At 42.5% G+C, this 19,320-nt stretch overlaps 1 protein-coding gene across 1 annotated transcript; it reads right to left on the reverse strand.

Moving 5' to 3' along the window:
• Positions 1-276: 276 nt before the first annotated feature.
• On the reverse strand, positions 277-19,270 carry gldc (glycine dehydrogenase (decarboxylating)). The gene is made up of 25 exons (XM_071540657.1): positions 18,989-19,270; positions 18,739-18,817; positions 16,246-16,381; positions 15,408-15,572; positions 14,786-14,863; positions 14,310-14,457; positions 13,336-13,532; positions 12,776-12,872; positions 12,379-12,484; positions 11,474-11,613; positions 10,657-10,737; positions 10,443-10,540; positions 10,049-10,133; positions 9,899-9,940; positions 9,623-9,765; positions 8,519-8,594; positions 6,622-6,747; positions 5,749-5,898; positions 4,646-4,758; positions 3,895-4,036; positions 3,126-3,237; positions 2,785-2,880; positions 2,110-2,282; positions 1,901-1,981; positions 277-929 (listed from the first exon to the last, which is right to left on the reverse strand). The coding sequence occupies exons 1-25, from the start codon at positions 19,268-19,270 to the stop codon at positions 789-791; spliced, it is 3,087 nt and encodes a 1,028-aa protein (XP_071396758.1). The 3' UTR covers positions 277-788.
• Positions 19,271-19,320: the final 50 nt, after the last annotated feature.

Here is a 19,320-nt window from a genome sequence, read left to right on the forward strand (position 1 = left end):
GGCCAATTAGATGGGGATAAAAGACCTGCTGACTCACTGCTGAAGACAAGGGAATCACGGGAACAGAGCTGTTTCACGTCTTGTACTCTTTTGTCAGTGTGAGGTAAACTGGTGTTGACAGTGTTGACTGTGTTGACTGTCCACATGAGAGAAAGTGGTTTATGAGTCACTACTGGGTGGCAATGTTGCCTCATCTGAAAAATCTTAATCCCTTCTGCTGTTTTCCAGTAGTGCATCTTACCTGCCATCACACAAAACATTCAACACTCAAAAGACTTAAAGACAAAAATGTTTAATACAGCCATTTTTTTTCTAAACAGACAAAACAATTAAGATTAGAAAACAATTCATTAAAAAATTAACATTAAGACTAGCCTCATCTATTTGGCTGACGAATGTCACAACACACATTTAAACATTTTCATACACTGGATGCAAATATTAACAAAAGCCTACAAGACAACTTGACACCTACGTTTTTGTCAGTCCACTGTGATATGTAAGAGAAAAAAAAACAAGGGGAAAGTCAAGGCAGTTATTTTATACAACATGGAATAGAGGCACCGAGGGCATTATAAGGAGACGGGAGTCAGAAATTAACAATGCTCAGCTCTTGAGGGATTTTCAGAGTAATTCGGAGGTGCGGTGATGTGGTTCATATACTGGAGAGACCTCAGTGTCACAGGGTGCGTTTACTTTGCTACCCGGGAGAGCAAAAGTTGCACCTTTTGGACCAATGGAATAGTTCGAGAAGGGGAAACCCCCTTGCAGTGAGACAGACAGAGCGCCTATGAGGAGGCTCTATTCTCCTCGTACGGAGACTCGTAGACCTCCATGGGGGGGCAGGTGCACACCAGGTGCTGGTCGCCGTAGATGTCGTCGATCCTGGAGATGCTCGGCCAGAATTTGGTCTCGGGCCTTATGAAGGGCTGCAAGTAAGAAAGGGAGGATTAGTGTGAGAGCAAAGTGGGTTTGCCACCTCCCATATTCGAATGACTAATAGTAATAATCTTCTCAATTGTCTAAAAAATCCCTAAAAATCTTTTTCCAACTAGTCTGTTTTTCTTAATTTCCTCCTTTATGATTGGTATACATTCAATAAGGGATCATGGCTTTTACCTGGACTCACATCATCACTGTTCTTCATGAAAACATTAAGTGTCCCTAGAATTTTGTACATGCAGTGTATAGGGCACATCTAAAAGCAGGGTTTACACAGTGCTTTACAAAAAAAAAGGGCATAAAAAACAAGGAATAGTAATATACATAAAGTAGAACGTGAAGAAAAGAAAAAGTGGTTACAAAATAAAAACGCAAGGAACACCACAAGTTTCAAAAGTGGACAAAATCAAAAACACTGTATTCAAAGTAACTCCACTTCTCAGGGTTCTGATGGCAAAACCTCACTCACGTTTGCTGCAGTTACTTGTCTTTTCAATCTCAAGGTGGTCTGATTCATCCAATCTAAATGCTGGCAAAATCTGATGTGTGCACGTTCAGCCATGCCCAGTTAAAGACAAGTGAGACCACTGCACTTTAGTCTTGAGTCCAGACTAGATAGGGTAGACAGTTGAGCCCAAGGATCACAGATTAAAAAGGTCTATTAGAGATACCGACTTATTAAAACTTTTTTTTAAAAAAAAGGACAATAACTACGATTTTTACTGCCCATCAGCACAAAATGACCATAAAATATGTCCATTTTAGAACAAACTTCCCACCCACTGGAATTAGACTTGTGCAAGAGGAATTTAAGTCCATCAATGTTGCAATTCCCACTGCTCACCACTAGAGGCCGATAAAGACCATAAGATTATCCTATGCCCCTTTAACACTGCAGAAAAGTTGCTTCGGTGGGGAGGGGAGTGTGTGGTGAAATCAGAGAGATGAGGACACTCACCAAGGGGAAAGCAGCATACTCCCTGGAGTAGGGTCTGTCCCAGGTGGAGGAGGAGATGCATGCCAGGGAGTGAGGGGACATCTGTGCACACACACACACACACGTGAGAACCTCAGATGGTAGCACAGGCTACATGTCACAGCTCTTTATCCGTTATAATGCATTTTTTCGCCCCACACAATCAAACATGAATCGAGCCAGCGGTGTACCTTGAGCGGGTTGATGCGGGAGTCCATCCTGCCCTCCTCGATGTCTGCGATCTCCTGTCTGATTCCCAGCAGCGCGTCACAGAATCGGTCCATTTCGGCCTTGTCCTCCGATTCGGTGGGTTCGATCATCAGAGTTCCAGCCACGGGCCACGACATGGTGGGGGCGTGGAAACCTGGACGCCCAGGACAGAAATCACAATCAACTTTCTTTTGTTCTGGACATTAAAACTGCATGGCCCTATATAGCTCAGTATCTAGAGCATGGTACTAACATTGCCAGGGTTATGGGTCTCAATCACACTGGGACCAACCATGCTAAAAACCTATACACACTCTTGGTATTGTGAGGCACTATGGATAAAAGCATGGCGAGCAGCCAGAAGGACATAACTGGAAGTTTGAGCCAAAGAGATATATATATATATATATATATATATCAAATAAAAGCTCTTGAGGATATCTATTTAGTAGTGCAAGTATCTCTTTATTTGCGCATTCATGTGATGACATTCTCATTAACAAAAGATATTTACAACAGTCGATTGAAGTTAGGTCCACTTTTTTGTTGAAGCTCTCCTGTAAAGTTTGCCAAAATCTACTTACGGCCCTCTGGCTCCCAGCCCTTGACGTATATTGTGTATTATAATTAAGGAGTAATGCAGATTTTCAGCTCACCATAGTCCTGCAGCCTCTTTGCCACATCAACTGCCTCGATGTTAGCAGTCTTCTTGAATGGCCTCACATCCAGAATAAACTCATGTGCCACAAAACCTGTTGAGACCCAAACAATAAAAATCAGGGAGAACATTTTAGTTCTGACATGAGCTGATTGATTAAAACAATGCAACACAGAGACTGTTTTAACCACACCCTGAATCTTTACTCAACATGGAAAAACTGACTGCAGACCTTCTCATGAATTTCCCTGGAAGTGTAGAAGTGTATCAACATACAGAATATCTGGGATGGGAAACTGGAGGGAACATGGTTGCTTTCAATGCTTGCAAATGCCTCACCTTTCCTGCCCCTGAAGAGGACCTTGTAGTGTCCCTCCAGCCTCTTGGCCATGTAGTTGGCATTGAGGATGGCCACCTCTGTAGCATGAACCAGTCCCTTGGATCCCATCATCTACACAACGCCACACATGAACAGGGGAAATGTCAACAGGTGAAGTGTATTATTCAGGTTTTGCACTATTCCAGTGAAGAGTTTTATTCTAAAATGAGACTATCCGACATTTGAAAAGTTTGAGAAGTGAGAAGTGTTGCTGGCATGAAAAGTAATAAGTATTGATGGTTATTATTGAAGGAGTCATCTTAAGCTTAAAAAAAAAAAAATTCTCTACTTCTCAAGAACATCAGCAGTAAGCAGTTTTTTTCCAATTTGAGATGGACTGTAGGCGTTACGTCACACGATCAATTAAGATGCAAAGCTGTTCATTTTCCCAGCTGATTCAACCGTCTCTATACTATAGGCTATAACACTGTTTGTATGCGATGTGTCATTCTTGCAATGAATCTTGGGTCTTCCCATTCGCTTTTGTCGGCCAAGTCACCATCCGATGCGTCCTCCGATGGCAAATAAACTTCCAGGATCATCATTCATCCTTTATTCACCCATTCTTGGTGTTCTTTTGTTTTGGAATTGTACTACAGGAGTTAAATATTATGTCGAACGCGTCACGGAGGACACATGAACGCATTTTGAGAAAGATCCTGACTATGTCGTCTTCTCTTGACACCAACACATCATCAGCCATCAATACCACAGAGGAGCTCTGCTGACCTTGATGTAGGCCCAGGAGATGGGCAGGATGGCGCTGGAGCCCCAGGGTGCGGCGCTGATGGTGCCCAGGGAGCTGCTGCTGTTCACCGACTGCATGGGAACCACCGGGTGGCTGGGCAGGAACGGGGCGAGGTGGGCCTTCCTGATGAAGGGCAGAACATTACGTTTAGTCTCAAAGCCTAAATGTGACAGAAGGTGATGTTGATGATTGGACTTGATCTGCATGTAGAAATGTGCGGGTGTGTGAATATACACACACACAATTCAACTAAATGAGCTGTATTTCTCTTTCAAAAGAGGATTACATTCAGCATCAGAACTTCAATGTGATAAAATGGTGTGTGTGTGTGTGTGTCAAGCTCCAATTTCACATTTGTAGTGCTGAAACAAATCAGTTAGTCGATCAATAGAATATTAATCGATTTGAATTTCGATAAATCAATTAATTGTTTGTTATTTGTCGAGAAAAAATACCAAATATTTGCTGGTTACAGCTTCACAAATGCTTTTCATATTATAAATTGAATACTTTGGGGTTTTCTTTTTTTCATCAGTCTTAGGTAAGCAATTCTAAGAATCACTTTGGCCTCTGGAAAAATGTGATGGGCATTTGTCATTATTTTCACATTTTATAGACTAAACGATTAATTGAAAAAATAATCAATAGATGAATCTATACTGAAAATAATCGTTAGTTGCAGCCCTACACATTTGCTTTTATTTTCTCCTGTGATGCACATGTATGACTTACACTCCGATGGGCCCCATGCCTGGTCCTCCTCCACCATGAGGGATGCAGAAGGTCTTGTGGAGGTTGAGGTGAGACACGTCAGAGCCGTAATCCCCAGGACGACACAGACCCACCTGGAGGACAGAGCAAGGCAGGAAACTAACTTTGCTGTGTGATGGACACAACGGCCATGTTTACCATTTTACCATTCAGCTAGATTAGAATGAGTCAGAGCAGAATAGGACCTCCAATGATGTCCGGTTACCTACCAGAGTGGATTAGTAGACAAACTAACCAGCAAAAGGCAAAATTTACCTGGTGGAAATTTAGCTGTGGTAATTAACTACCATGAAAAACAACAAAACAGTAATTTAAGCATGAGTAGATATTATGGCCTGGAGCCATAAACTACTAAACTTCCCACTTCCTACTCTACTGAGTAGTGAGGATTTAATTTCTGGTTTAATTTATTGGGATAATGCATGCATGTCAATCAATACTTTTGACAATATAGTCAAATATCAAGTAGGACATTGTCTACAAAAACCTGAGGGTTTTGGATAAACAATCATTTTCGTGTGGTTTCTGTGTGTGTGTATTGAGGAAATGACTCAGAACTGGGGAAAAAAATCTTGGGTCATTTTAGTAAAAATATCTACTTCTATAGAACAAGTAATGTTGATTTCCTTTACTTTGACCTATCTAATTGATTAAACTATCCAAGAGTCACATTAGTGGCTACTATCAGTAGAGGAGGACGGGCTTGAGAAAGGGGTTTGCATCTTGAGGAAGGTAGAGGGGGCAGGGTCCACAGTCTGCCTGGTATTGGCGGAGGCAGTGCTGACGTAAAGACCATCATCTGTATATTACAGACATCAAAGGTCAATCTGTTTTGGCTTACACTGCGGAATAATGCATATCTATAAACCCTTATCCTATTAGCCTTTAGTTTGACAAGTAATTACAAGCAATTCCCCGCTGTGGAAACTAAAAGTCCCTCACAAGTTTCAAGAAACTATACCTTACTTGCCTTGAACCGCATTCAGAGGTTCAGTTTTATAAATTAAACCACAGAAACCAACTTCTTCTGCCTCCAACCCAGCAGTAAGCCGTTTCTCTCTCACCTGGGCGTTCATGTTGGCACCGTCCAGGTAGACCTGGCCGCCGTTCTGGTGGATCAGCTCACACACGTCTCTGATATTCTCCTCAAACACACCAAAGGTGGAGGGGTAGGTGATCATCATGGCCGCCAGGCTCGCCTTGTGCTTATCCACCTACAAGAGAGGACATGGATAAGAGATCAGGGGTTTGGAGACAATAATAATATAACATGGATTTGAGCAAAATTACATTATGGAGGCATTGTCAGTCATAGCCCGCCTTGCTGTGCTGAGGAAAATTTGGCCTGTGGCTTCTGAACTGTGATATGATAAATAACATACACCACTTTTGCACAGGTTTAGACTGTACTGCTATGTGTAAAGCCAGAGTAACAGGCAGCCAATCAGCAGCCTGGTAGATACACAGCCATTGTTTTACTTTCGGAGAGTGTAAGGCGGTCAGCAGCAGGGACAAAGTTTGTGAACAGGCAAAAACCAAAGTGAGGCTTTCAACTTTTATCCTTTCAAAAAGTTACCAGCCAATGATGGATGACCGTTGTTGATCTATCCGCTTAAGACACATTTTGCCAGCATTTGGCGCCGGGCAGGTGTTAATTTCAGACCCTGGTTTCACAAATACTAGTACATCAATTTGAGGTTCAAGATCTCTGTAGGACAACAATGATATTTTGGTGGATATTTTGTAGAATAATATTGTAGGGTTTGAATAGGTTCCGTGGGCCTGAGCATGCCAGAAGGTACTCGGGTCATGAAACAGCAGCTGACAGGGTGCAGGTCTTCCACTTTCAGCTGACTCTCACCCAGCAGCACCTAGCCTGAACATTGACATATCTCTCTACTTTTTACACGGTCCTCTGAACACAGTCCAGCTCTCACCAGGGCCTTAAGGTGCGACAGGTCGATGTTGCCATCCTTGTCCACCTCCACCACCTGCACCTTCATGCCGGCCATCTGAGCGCTGGCCGGGTTTGTGCCATGGGCCGATTTGGGGATCAGACAGACCTGGAGCAGAGAGAAATGTCAGCAGTGCAGAACCCTAACCCAGAAGTAGAAAAACAGAAGTAGAGTGAACCCTAACCTGGACTTGTTGAGCAACAAAACTTGAATAGCAAGAAGTTGGAGCACATTTCTAAATAAATGCCTTTTGCAGGGTTTTCATATATTAAGTAAAAGAAAATGTATTTACATACTGTGCAGTAACCTCTTATTATTCAACAATAGCAGAACAGAACATCACTGCATTAACACTAGAAAAGCCAATGGATTAGGGGTCTAAGAGAAGACCAACAAGCTGTCAATTGAAGGTGGTAAATACAATTTTAACTATTATTTCCTTGCCTGATTTTGAAAATCCAACAACCCTGGTTTGTACAGAAAGTGGATCTTGGGACCTTTTGAAAGCAAAGATATTTCAAAACTAAAATTTAAAACATCAGGCCTTTCTATTGGCCTTTCTAGTGTTAACACCAGATTAAGTGCTATTAGAGCCTAAATCACAACCTGATGAAAAAAAAAAAATATCAGTGCTTTTCAGTTCAAAACTAGGCTCAGTCTGTGTGGGGAAATAGCCTTTTTGGGTTAAATTCTGATCTGTGCCAACAGCCCTCCATAGACATCAATGTATTACCTAAATACAGGTCATCAAATTGATCTTATTCCTTATTAGGGTGACCCTTCTGGCATTTTGCAACTTAGTCACACAAGGACACTGGGGCAGTAAGACCTGTGGATTGGGTAACATTGACAAATGACTGACTGGGAAAACAGTGTTACACCAGTGACTTGCAGTTCTCAAAGTCTTAAAACCACCAAATATGGAATCTTGAAAGCAGGTAACCTGTAGTGAGACCGTGGTGTTTTCGGTCCCTTATTTGTACAAAGGACTGTCAGTTTGGACCTTGACTGTTTCAAGGAATCAGGCCACTATCTGAGTTGTGCTTATGAGGGAGTCATTAAAGAAATACTTGAGCCAGCGGGTCTTATCTCAGGGGGGCTGTCCTATCTCGCCTTGTGCTGATTGGCAGTAGCTTGAGGACATTAGGACACTGAAGGAATTTCTAAGCAGGATTCTTGAAGCGCTATTAGTCTGTGATGTCAAAACGACCCGTTCCAGCCTAAGAACAATAAAACCCACTGTCAGGAAGGCTGGCTGATACAGCTCATGCCCTACGGCTTATGTGCCAATGCTGTTCATTAACCTTTGCCAACAGGTATTCAGTTAGCACTATCAGCCAAAGAAACTACTGGTGATAAATCACACTAGATATCAGTCCTGTAACTGTGGTCATAACAGAGAGCTTGTAGATTTCTGAAAATAAAACTCAAATTGTTGCTTTCACAATCATTTTCATCTTTTCAAGCGACTGAGGTTTACCATGATTACTTTTGGGCTTTTCTCACAAACCCAAGTCAAAATGTATTTTAAAAGTTTCTGGACAGAGCAGGGGCTTCAGGGCATCAGGTTTACTTAACAAAATACTGGGGGTGATTGTCAGGGAATTATGGCTCTGACTCTTTCATCCCTCACTTCCAGGCATTTAAGCTTATTTACACTCTGTTGCACTCACTGTGAATTGCTGAGGATCAGTGAATGTGGCACTAGGGCTCTGATCCTCATTTTCCTTCTTATCGTTTGCTTACAACGTAGTTAATCTGGGGATTGAAGCTTATTCTATGGCTGCACTCAACTGTAAATTGCTCTGGCTGAGAAAATCAGCCAAAAGCCTAAATTGTAAAATGAGACAATCCTCTCTCTGAGCAGCACCACACTTACTGTTCTTTGGCGCTCTCCCTTTGAGTTCAGGTAGGCTTTTATGGCTGCCAGGCCGGCATATTCTCCCTGAGCACCACTGTAAAGCAAGGCAAACACACCATGGTCATGCACCACACACACACACACACACACACACACACACCCTTACATCAGCACAGTTCAAAGACCAGTCCACAGACATTACCAAAAGGGGAGAGAAAGAGAATGTGATGAAAAGCTAGCTGTCTGCTATCTCTGCAGGCCAATCTAGCATGGTGTGCTATTCATAAGCCCGTTGCTGCTGATAAGCTAAATGGTGATAAACAGCAAAGGTGGCTGCGCCTCATCAGCTGAAACCCAAAGAGATTACCCAAAGAGAAGTATCAGAATGAATTCCTTACATTTGACTACTAGAGCCTGATTTAAGTTTCAGACACAGGAGGGAAAGTTAAAATGTTTGATGCCTGGTGCTCGGACCAGGTTTCAAGTTTCAATCTTTTTTACAATTTTGCCTTGTTATTACTCCAATGGTTGGCACCTGATTTGGGTGTGCAATCTTTTCCTCTTTTTACTAAACCGCAGAAGACAAGCATGGAGTCACAAAAACAGATGGTACAATTTATCTTCTACCACTGAATATGAACAGAAAATTACATAAAAATGTTGTAAACATTGATAAATGTTTCTGGGGCCGTGGTCCACACACAGGAATTGTAAACTACACTGAAATAAATGTTTAACAGGCTTCATCCATTGAAATAATCATTAGTCTAGAGTAGTGATCCTCATTTGTGACAGAATTTTTGAGGGGTCATAAAATGATTTATGGAATGTGCAAAACTACATTTCTAACCCATAATTTATTATTATGCTTTCATGCTTGGTCAGAAATGGCTTTCATTTGTGAAATAATGAATATTTGCTTCTTGAAACGGCCTGGAAAGGGACTGAAATGGCCTGGAAAGGGAAAATGAAAATCAAACCTGACTATTTTTGTGAACTAAGAGCAAGAAAAGTTCAGAACCACACATCCAGGACTAGAGCCACCAGATGAGCCAGTTCCATGAATACCACCACTTCATTTTCTGTCACAGATAATGAAGTTGCGACAAAGATGGGCCTTACCTGTTGGGCTGGAAGGAGATCTTGTCGTAGCCCGTCACCTCACACAGGTCCTTCTCCAGCTGCCTGAAGAGCTGCTGGTAGCCCTCCGCCTGGTCCAGAGGCACGAAGGGGTGGATGTTGGCAAATTCCTTCCAGGTGATGGGCTAAAAAGGAGAGGAGAACAGGAGACTAGGGCATTTGAATAACAAATAGGCAACTTTCTAAAAACCACTTAACTGACAGTATCTGATTTGCTCTAAAGCGGTGAGCATTAGTCAGACAGGCTGATCAACTCACCATGAGCTCCGAAGAACTATTCAGCTTCATGGTGCAGGAGCCCTGAAGAGGAAAAGAACATTTATCACCACATAACTCAACGCATATGACATGATACGGTATCAAAGTGGGATGCTGGGCCTTTGTCTCTGACTTCAGGTTAAGACTAACCAGTGGGATCATGCTGTGCACCAGGGAGATGTCCTTGTTCTCCAGGCGCTTCATGTATCGCACAATGTTGGTCTCGGAGTGGTAGCTGGAGAAAGGGAAGAACCAAAGTGACAGAGGGAGGTTTAACTGAGGGCTAACATGCTCCGATGCCAGTGTGTCCATTTGGTATGCCAATAATAAAAGCAGCATTAACACCAGCTAAGCAAGTGCAGCAGGGCTTAATATCAGACAATCAGTATGGAAATGTGATTATGATATGTGATTATGCCACAAAAAAATTGTCAATACCAGATGATCGATATAAGGAGCATACCATAATCACAACTGTGCCATATGTTCTCATTGCTACAGTACATTGTGCTATGAGGTTGCAAATTCATTGAGATGTACCAACCTGTTGAAGACCTGGTGGCTGAGGTACTTGCTCGTCCTCTTGAAAGCGCTTCCCATGATCCCCTTCACCCGCTCGCCCATCTTCTCAGCAATCAGTTCCTGGAAATAAAAAGAATGAGATGAGATGCAAAGCGGACCCCAAGGCGCTTATGAAAACAGACAAAGGAGAAGAACCAAAAAAAAAAAAAAAAAAATGCATGCAATGGCCAACGTACAGCTGAAGATTCACAGCCAAAGACCCAGAGCAGATCATCCAAGTCCCTCTCAGTCACAGTCTCATCCAGAGAGACGCCCAACTGTGGAGAGAGAAGAGGGGGATATAAGAACAATCTCAAACAACAGTAAAACTCTAAGGTTTTGAAAAACAACACGGAAGTTTATCATCTCTCTGCTGCAGTCTTTTGGACTATGATTAAGCATCGACAGAGCCCTCCCAGACATTAAAAAAAAAAAAAAAAAAATATATATATATATATATATATATATATATATATATATATATATATATATATATATGATGATGATATTGGGACCAATAATTTGAGAAAACATTAAAAACAACACCTTATTCTCTGTGTTCAGAGTGCTGTCTTATTCCAGTGTGTTGCCATTTATTCAGATGAGACTAGCTGCACTAAGTCCTGGCTCTAACAGCCCAGGGAAACATATTTCATATACTTAAAAATTGCGAGACAACAGAACTGCAGATATAATTCGATTTGTCTTTTTTTTTTTTAGATTATAATTCACAATTTTACCACAGTGAAAGTCTGCCTACTCTACAGCCTCTTGCTAGATGAAAGGTTCCCCACCCACCATGGTTTGAAAATTAGCACAGTAGTAAACCAAAGACAAATGTACATAAACATCACAGATGGCTGTGGAGTCACTTCTTCCCTGTCATGTAAGTAAAAGGACTTTGCAACATTGTGAGTAGACTTGTCCAACACCACAAGTCTACGTCAGCCTAGAAATAGCAGTCCATGAATTGTTGATCCTTTGAAAATCTAGAAGAATGGGGTTCTCTCTCACCACTCCCTCGGTGTAGACTCGCAGGTTGATCTGCCTCTGCACAGCCCTCTCCAGGATGTCCTTGGCTGCCACACTACAGTGGACCTTCAGAGTGTCGAAGAACATCTCACTGTGCAGCCTGTGGCCTGCCCTCTTCAGCCCTGAAACGCACAGTGGGGGAGAGAATGGTTACACATTTGTTCAGCTATTCATCCACCTAAGAGAGTGTAAGTGTTTGTCTTTATGGGGGAGGTTGGTGGCGGTTTAGTTTTTGTAGAGCCTATATTTTCTTCTGCACAATTGCTTTTGTCCCCTATGATGCATGATGTGGGTGAAGACTATGGATCAGTCTCCGTCCATCACACACAAACTGATTTTGATGAAATTTGGGTGAAATGAGGCATCTCACAATTTCTTCCTGGCATTGTCAAAATGACACCGATTGACTCACTGACCAATGAGGCTCGCTACATCCTCTGTTCATTCATTCTTTCCTTTCTTCTGTCGTCCATCCATGTGTCACAAGCAATATCTCAGACACCATTGACTGGTCTTTGATAAAACTGGGGGAAATTATACATCCCACACATCAGGCATTTCCTTTGTTAATTAATTTGTCCATGTGTGATACACAACATCTCAGACACCAATGAGTCCAGCAACTGGATATTAACATAATTGGAAAATAATGTACTCTTAACACTAATTGGCCCATGGAGTAGTACATTTATAGGTCCAAACAGGGTGACGTGTTTGTTACTAATTGGGCCAGACGCAGACTGCATCCTTCATGGTGGACGATGCGTTTATTGTTGCCTTGTACTCTCTGTTTATGCACAGTTTAAAATAAATTAACAATCTGAAAGACTGTTTTCAGACAGCTTGATTTCATGTAAAAAAAAAAAAAAAAGAAAATACTAATTTACCTTCAGCGAGGATCAGAGCAGCATTGTGAGTCCTCTCAGCGATGTGTTTGAGTCCCTGTGGACCATGGTACAGAGCATACATGGCTGCCATGTTGGCCAGCAGAGCCTGGAAGGGACAGTTGGAATAGCAGTTATGAAAAAGGTACTTATTGACCAACAGAAAAAAAACACACAATTTACAAAACCTTAATTTACTGCATAAAATAGAGTTAAAAGATATTGAAGCCATTATTGAATAAAATGAGAAAAAAAAACCCCCAGAAATCTCTCTTTTGGGGTGAGATGTCTTTATGACCCCCTTTGGGTTTTCCTTCCCTCACCCACACAGTTTGTATCTTCTACTTTTTTTTTTTATTGTTTGTACATGCAAATAAACAGAATATAAACCTGGTCATACCTGGGCGGTGCAGATATTGCTGGTGGCTTTGTCTCTGCGGATGTGCTGCTCTCTGGTCTGCAGAGCGAGCCGATACACTTCCTTACCAGCTGCATCCCTAAAACACAAATACATGGCTTTACTTTTTGGGCACACTATTGATGATAGGTCCTATACTCAAATTGAGTCTATCACAGTAGGACTATTGGAAGGGAAAAGATCCCATAAATGGTATACAACACAATCAGCACACTCTGAAAAAGTAAAGAACGTAGTAATGGGGTTAATCTCTCTGGGGTTCTTCTATGATCCAAGGGAGATAATAAGCACCTTAGGGGTCTTAACTAGATGCAATATCCCCCCCCCCACAAAAAATTGAAGAATCCACACATAGATGGTTGATGGTTCATAACACAACACGGTTCATAGAGGTACTGTCAGGGTTCAAGAGCCCTTTATGAAGGGGTTCCTCAAGGAAGCTTCCGAGGTTCCCCTATGAGGTTCCCCTGTGCATAGTGCATTTTCTACACAGAAAATAAAATCATTTTAAGCAACATTGACCCACGACTGATGTCTCTCACCTGGTGACTCCGACCATTCTGCCAGGCATCATCCGGACCAGGTTCTCTTTAACGGAGAAGAAAGCGGCGTGGGGACCGCCATAACATAGAGGCACCCCAAACCTCTGGGAGCTGCCGAGAGCGATATCAACCCCAAACTCACCAGGGGGACGCAGCACGCAGAGGGCCAGCAGATCTGTGGCACAGCAAGCCAGGGCCTGGACAGGGGAGGAGAGATGAAGTGAGCCGTGGGAACCAAATCAGTGCTCACTACTCCCTTTGGTCATTAAAACAAAGACAATTCTTCTGACTACAATTTTTACTTTTTTGCAGTTTTGGGGGCACACAAATTGTCATGTTACAACTAGGAATTTGATTTATTTACATTTCTTTACTTTTCCTTTGAGAAACATGTGTGTTCACCAGAGAGGTCAGAGCACAGTGTCACAGCTCGCTGGTGAAAGTCTGAAAGTCTTAACTGTAACCTGATTTTTTATTTTTATTTTTATTTTTTTTTTATGTAAAAATACACCAGTCTCATCAGCATAACTCCAAAGTGGAGCTGCAATAGAGAAGAGTGTGTCATGCATTCTAATTCAGACAGCCTATTTTCCACAACTAAAAAGTCTGGTGCCAGGTATGTACACCAATCTACCAAATCGGGAATCAGAAATTAAGGATGAAATGCAAACTGTTCCCTAAACAGCAGCGAGTGAGCGAGCGCTCTGCCCAGAGAAAGCTGGACTCTTTTGCCTCTCTCTTCCCTTTGGTTTCTTTTGGTATAAAGCGATGACAAACTGGCCGGGTTGGTAAACATGAGTGTGTTGTGTGCAGTTTACTGACACTGACACATGATTTCTGGGTATTGAAAGTCAAATTTTTCCAATTCACTTCTCCCTGCCATTTGGAGCCGCCAACTTGCGAAATTACCTGGTGTAGCTTTAAAGAAATTCTCATCCTCTCTCACCATCTTTTTGTGGGAAAAGCTCTCTTACCCCTCCCTTGTGAGCGCGGTCCACCAGAGCGGTGAAGTCCTCCACCCTGCCGTCAGTGTCTGGGTACTGGAAGAGCACACCGCTCACATCCTTCCCACTGAAGTCCATCTCATGAGGCAGCTTCAGCACCGTCTTCACCCCAATGTAGCTGCACCAGGGCAGTTGGAGAGAGCCAAAGGAATAGGGTGCTTTGCTTACTAAAGGGAGATCATCATTTTGTGTGTCTACTAACCATGGATACACAATGGCACACGGTAGAGTGTGTTAGTGTGTGTATACCAGCCTCAAATAGTGAAAGGAATTTTCTGTTTCTTGTTTGCCTAAAAACTGCTTCAGTATGATTCTGCTGTATTTTATGTGGTAAATCAACTTTGTCTTTTGTTTTTCCTATAGGTTTTTCATATAACTTGGATGCACAAGAGAGATCATGCATTCATTGATTTGTGTGTGTATTATCATGGGTGTTTAATACGTACTTGGCTCTGGTCTGCACCACAGCAATGGTCTGGGGATGGCAACGTGGGTCAATGTAGAAGGTCCTTCTTTTGTTCTGTCTGTGGGGAGTAGACACAAATCATGATTAGTGACCATAAAACAGCATCCCATCCTGTCAGGCCTCATCCAGATAAAAAAAAAAAATATTAATAATAAAATATCTTTCCTCTCTTCTCCTCTCATTTCTCATTCCTTTTCCTAGTACCTCTCAATCATATTCATTCCAGCATCCAGGAACTTTCTGTTACATCTGTTGTCAGTGCACTATAGCTCTGAACCTAGATCATCTGTAATGTTGGTGACCAAAAACATGAAGCTTATCCTTACGTTGCACTCATTGTAAGTTGCTCTGGATAAGAGCATCAACGACATGCCTAAAATATAAATGTCTATGTACTGAAAATGTATGCATTCACTGAAGGTTTTTTGGTTTCTTATTTTCTTCCTGTGGGTGAGAGATGAACAATGAATATTACCTCAGGGTAATTACCTCTAATTCATAGGATTAGGTACCATTTTGCAACATAATTTATTCTAAGGAAGGATTCTTCTCCATGTGGCTCCTTGTGATTGAGGCAGTCTTCCTGGTCAGTATGTATCTACCTGTGGCAGAGCTGCATGGCCTCAGCAGCAGCTGTGCCCTCGTCCAGCAGGGAGGCGTTGGCCACAGCCATGCCGGTGATGTCGCAGATCATGGTCTGGTAGTTGAGCAGAGACTCCAGGCGACCCTGAGAGACCTCAGGCTGATAGGGCGTGTACTGAGTCACCCTGGAGACAAGAGGGACACAATGAGACAACAGAGCGAGTCTGGACACTTGGGCAGGAGCCCGAACTTTGCTGGTTCTCAAGGACCTGAGACAGGAGAATACATTGTGTCTCTCTTCCAAGGAATTTCCTCAAAAGTTCACCTCCTCCCCCTGAGGATTTTCAGAGTGGACATGCATGGGCAAGACTGGTTAGTTTGGAGAAGGTGGAAAGGACACCGTACTCAACAGAAAGCATTACATGACAGGAGAGAAGCTCACAAGATCTCACATGAGTGAAGTCACTCAATTCATTGTAAACCCAAAGTGGGAGCTCAAGCCTCAAGTCACAAGACTTCCTATTAAAGGCACGTTATTCTGCAGCATAGCAATTAAGTTTGTAATGACTAGCAGAGTCCTGTAAATAAAAATGTTACTCTGCTATACAACTTGACCGACTCAAAGAAATCTGCACAGAACTGGGATTTTTAACACTTGTAAACTTCTTTAAATGGAACAAAAATGTGGAGTTGCATTCCAACACAAGATCGGTGTTGGAAATGGAGGTTGACAGTCATTAGTTAATTATGCAGGCATCAGTGTGAGAAGGGGTCAGCTCAGGACACACAACACCCTCTAATTTCCATAAGGTTTCTTTTTTTTTGGTGGGGGGCGGGGGGTTGACTACAGCCACTTACCAGCCTGAATTCTCCAGGAGATTCCGCTGAATGGGCGGCGGTACTGAGCAGCTGTAGTAGCCCATGCCGATGTAGGACCTCCATAGCTTGTTCTTTGATGCAATCTTTTGGAGAGACTCCAGAACCTCATTCTCACCTGCAAAATAACCAGTGTGTGATTGTGATTTGGTTTATTTAAAAAGGAATTGAGGATCTCTGGGTCTTTGGGAAATTGTACAACAATTACAGAATTTAAAGTTCAGGTACTTGTCCAAGACTTTACAGCGAAATGACCAATGCCAAGCGAGTGATGCCATAAGATTTGACAAATGAACAGCGTCTCCTCTCTCATCTGGGGAAGTGGCTGTACGACTAATAAGATCAGAGAGATCAGCGTGACATGCAGCTATTTAAATCAGCCAGGCACTCCACATATCTGATAAGAAAACAAAAAAAAAAAAAAACAACACCCTCAAAAATGAAGATGTGAGCAAAATGCTGTCAAAATAGGGAAAAATCTAAACTACATTGTTGAATTGAGGATATGCCTCCTCCTGTATATTTTCCATATAGTTTCAGCAGACAGTGTAACACATTTCCATCCATACCATATGCATGATCCTTCTATGCATTTCTCCCATCAAGAGAATGACTAGACACATATGGGCTCTTTCCCAGTGGCTAGTTATTTAGCCTCATTCCCCACTGCTGTAAGGGAGCGCTGCCAATGCACACCCAGCCACTCAGATTCCTCTGGCCTTCCCTGGCTGCCTAGCAACTCCAAGGAATGGACAATACTGCCCGTCTGAACCAAGAGCCCAAACTACTCCCGTTTTCAAAACAGAAAGACACCTCTAGTCTTCAGAGGGTAGCACCATTTGCCCATAAACAGTATAATAAAACAATGTATTTACAGTTCTTGTATCAGGCAGCATGGTGCGCATTAAACTCCGCAAAAGTGCTGTGGGGCGTTGAATCAACTGAATTCAATAAAAAAAAATTTAATTTAGTGGATCATCAACAGGTTCAGAGCTCTCTGTCTGTGCGTGTGTGTGCGCGCGCGCGTGTGTGTGTGTGCTTGTTTCACTAGGGAGGACTGTTTTCCCATGGTCCCAGAGTTCTTCAGAGCAACAAAAAAAGCCTGATTCAGAACCATCCAGCACATCTATTGTTGAAGAGAGAATCCCTCGCTGGCTTTGCAAACGAAGCCCTCCAGAGCTGAACAAGCAAAAACCAGCTCGGCCTCCAGTTTGTTCCTTCAGCATGGCTTGTTGCATTATGAAACCTGACAGAGGCAGAGGAGGGAGCGAGGAAGGGGGTCGCAGGCAAGGTGGCTTATAAAACCCCCACTACCTGGGACCACTGACCTCCTTTTCTGAGCACTGATCTGTCCAAAATTGCTGGATTTCCCAGAGGATCGCTCCAGCATTACAGCTGATCGTCTCATATAGATAATGATTCTACTTTCAACTGACTTGTGTTCATTTGGGGTAGCAGTGTCATTAATGACTCTGCAGTAGATTGTCTATTCCTTTAATTGTGCAGCTCTGCAGTCAGAAAGTAACGCCAGCACAACAGCCCCAATTTGACAAAATAACATCAAAAACAGAGAATTCATTTGTCTTTGAAAACGCTGATTTTTGATTAAGTCAGCCATCAATTATTCAGCTTTAAACGAGGCTTTCTATACGTGTATTGAAAGTACTCCGGTGAAATGTTCATTTGTATTTAAAGAAAGGTTATATTATATTTAGTCATTTTGCTCTACTTCATTCCCTGCCTTAATGTGTTACATTGCACGCTGCAACTGATAAGACCGCCTGATCAGTCCGTCTCGAGCGTTCTTTGTCGGGGAATACGCAATAAAAAAAAATCCCATCACTGATTGCAAAACGTTTCAAAGGTCTCACAAAGTCGCTTAACGGGAAGGGGTTGTGTCTAACGTTGAGATGTGCATGCATTGCTCATAATATTAAAAGGAAAATAAAAAAAAGAAATAAAATCCAGGCAAAACACCCAAGTCACCTTATTAGGAACCCCATTCAGCTGTGATGTAATGTGAACGCTGTAACCAGATTAAACTGGACTTGGGACGGGAGCTCAAGGCTAAACTTTACACTTCAGTTGCCATCCTATGAGCATCGGCTTCCCAACAGGAGATTGGTGCCGCTCGCCGAGTTTCGCAAAAACAACTCCAAATATGTTCAAAGGAAGACTTAACAGGGGAGAGCGCTTCATGGCACACAATAGAAGTGCAACCTACATTTCAGCCACTCTCTTGGCTTGATTTTACGCCCGTTTTATGTGGGAAAACCTTACCCTACAAAACAGCTTAACACATGAGTGAAACGGCCTTATTTTTATTATGTATTTTACAGATTATTACCATTTTAAATCCGAGGTTGCACCGACGTTGGCTATGCAACCCTTTCAGCAATATTTTCAAGAAACAATGCATGTCACATTAAGAGGTTATGAACAATAACAAGTGTAGTCGAATGGAGGAAAACTTACAGACTGGATCATCCATTTTCATACTTCGTTGAATACGGATGGAGGCTGGAAGTGTGTTTTCGATCAACTGGTCGACCGACTGGAAACAATGCATTACAATAAATAAAAGCGCGCAGATGGCTATATTCACATCAATATGCACATCAATATGCAAGTATTTCAAGCAATGTTTGCATGTACAAACTAGATTTAAAAACACGGATTTCCACCAAAACTGTCTATTGTGTAATGCTATAGTAGAAGATCTTACCTCAAGCCCGAGAGCATCCAGCATTTCTCTCTTCTCCCTCTCACCTGGACCAATATGCCTCTCAGAAAAATCATCATGTCTGGGCAATATTCTCTCTATCTGTCTGGAGGCGAACACTGCAGACGTGCGGAGACCCCGGACTGTGAGGGATGCCTCGCTGTTTCGGATCCTGCATTGAAGTTTCCCAACCATGCGGCTTCTGCCACACAGATGCCTGCAAGGTGCATGGGGATTCAGCGACTTGGCGAAGATGATTCCCCAGGACTTGGCACAGCTCTGCATCTTTAAATCACTCGCAAGACAGTTTGCAGAAAAGAAAAATCCTCTTCCCA

This window comes from Centroberyx affinis, unplaced genomic scaffold, assembly GCF_046629955.1.
Source record: "Centroberyx affinis isolate AG114_WGS23_722 - 3 ecotype Tasmania unplaced genomic scaffold, CSIRO-AGI_Caff_v1 ptg003704l_1, whole genome shotgun sequence".
Taxonomy (NCBI): Eukaryota; Metazoa; Chordata; class Actinopteri; order Beryciformes; family Berycidae; genus Centroberyx; species Centroberyx affinis.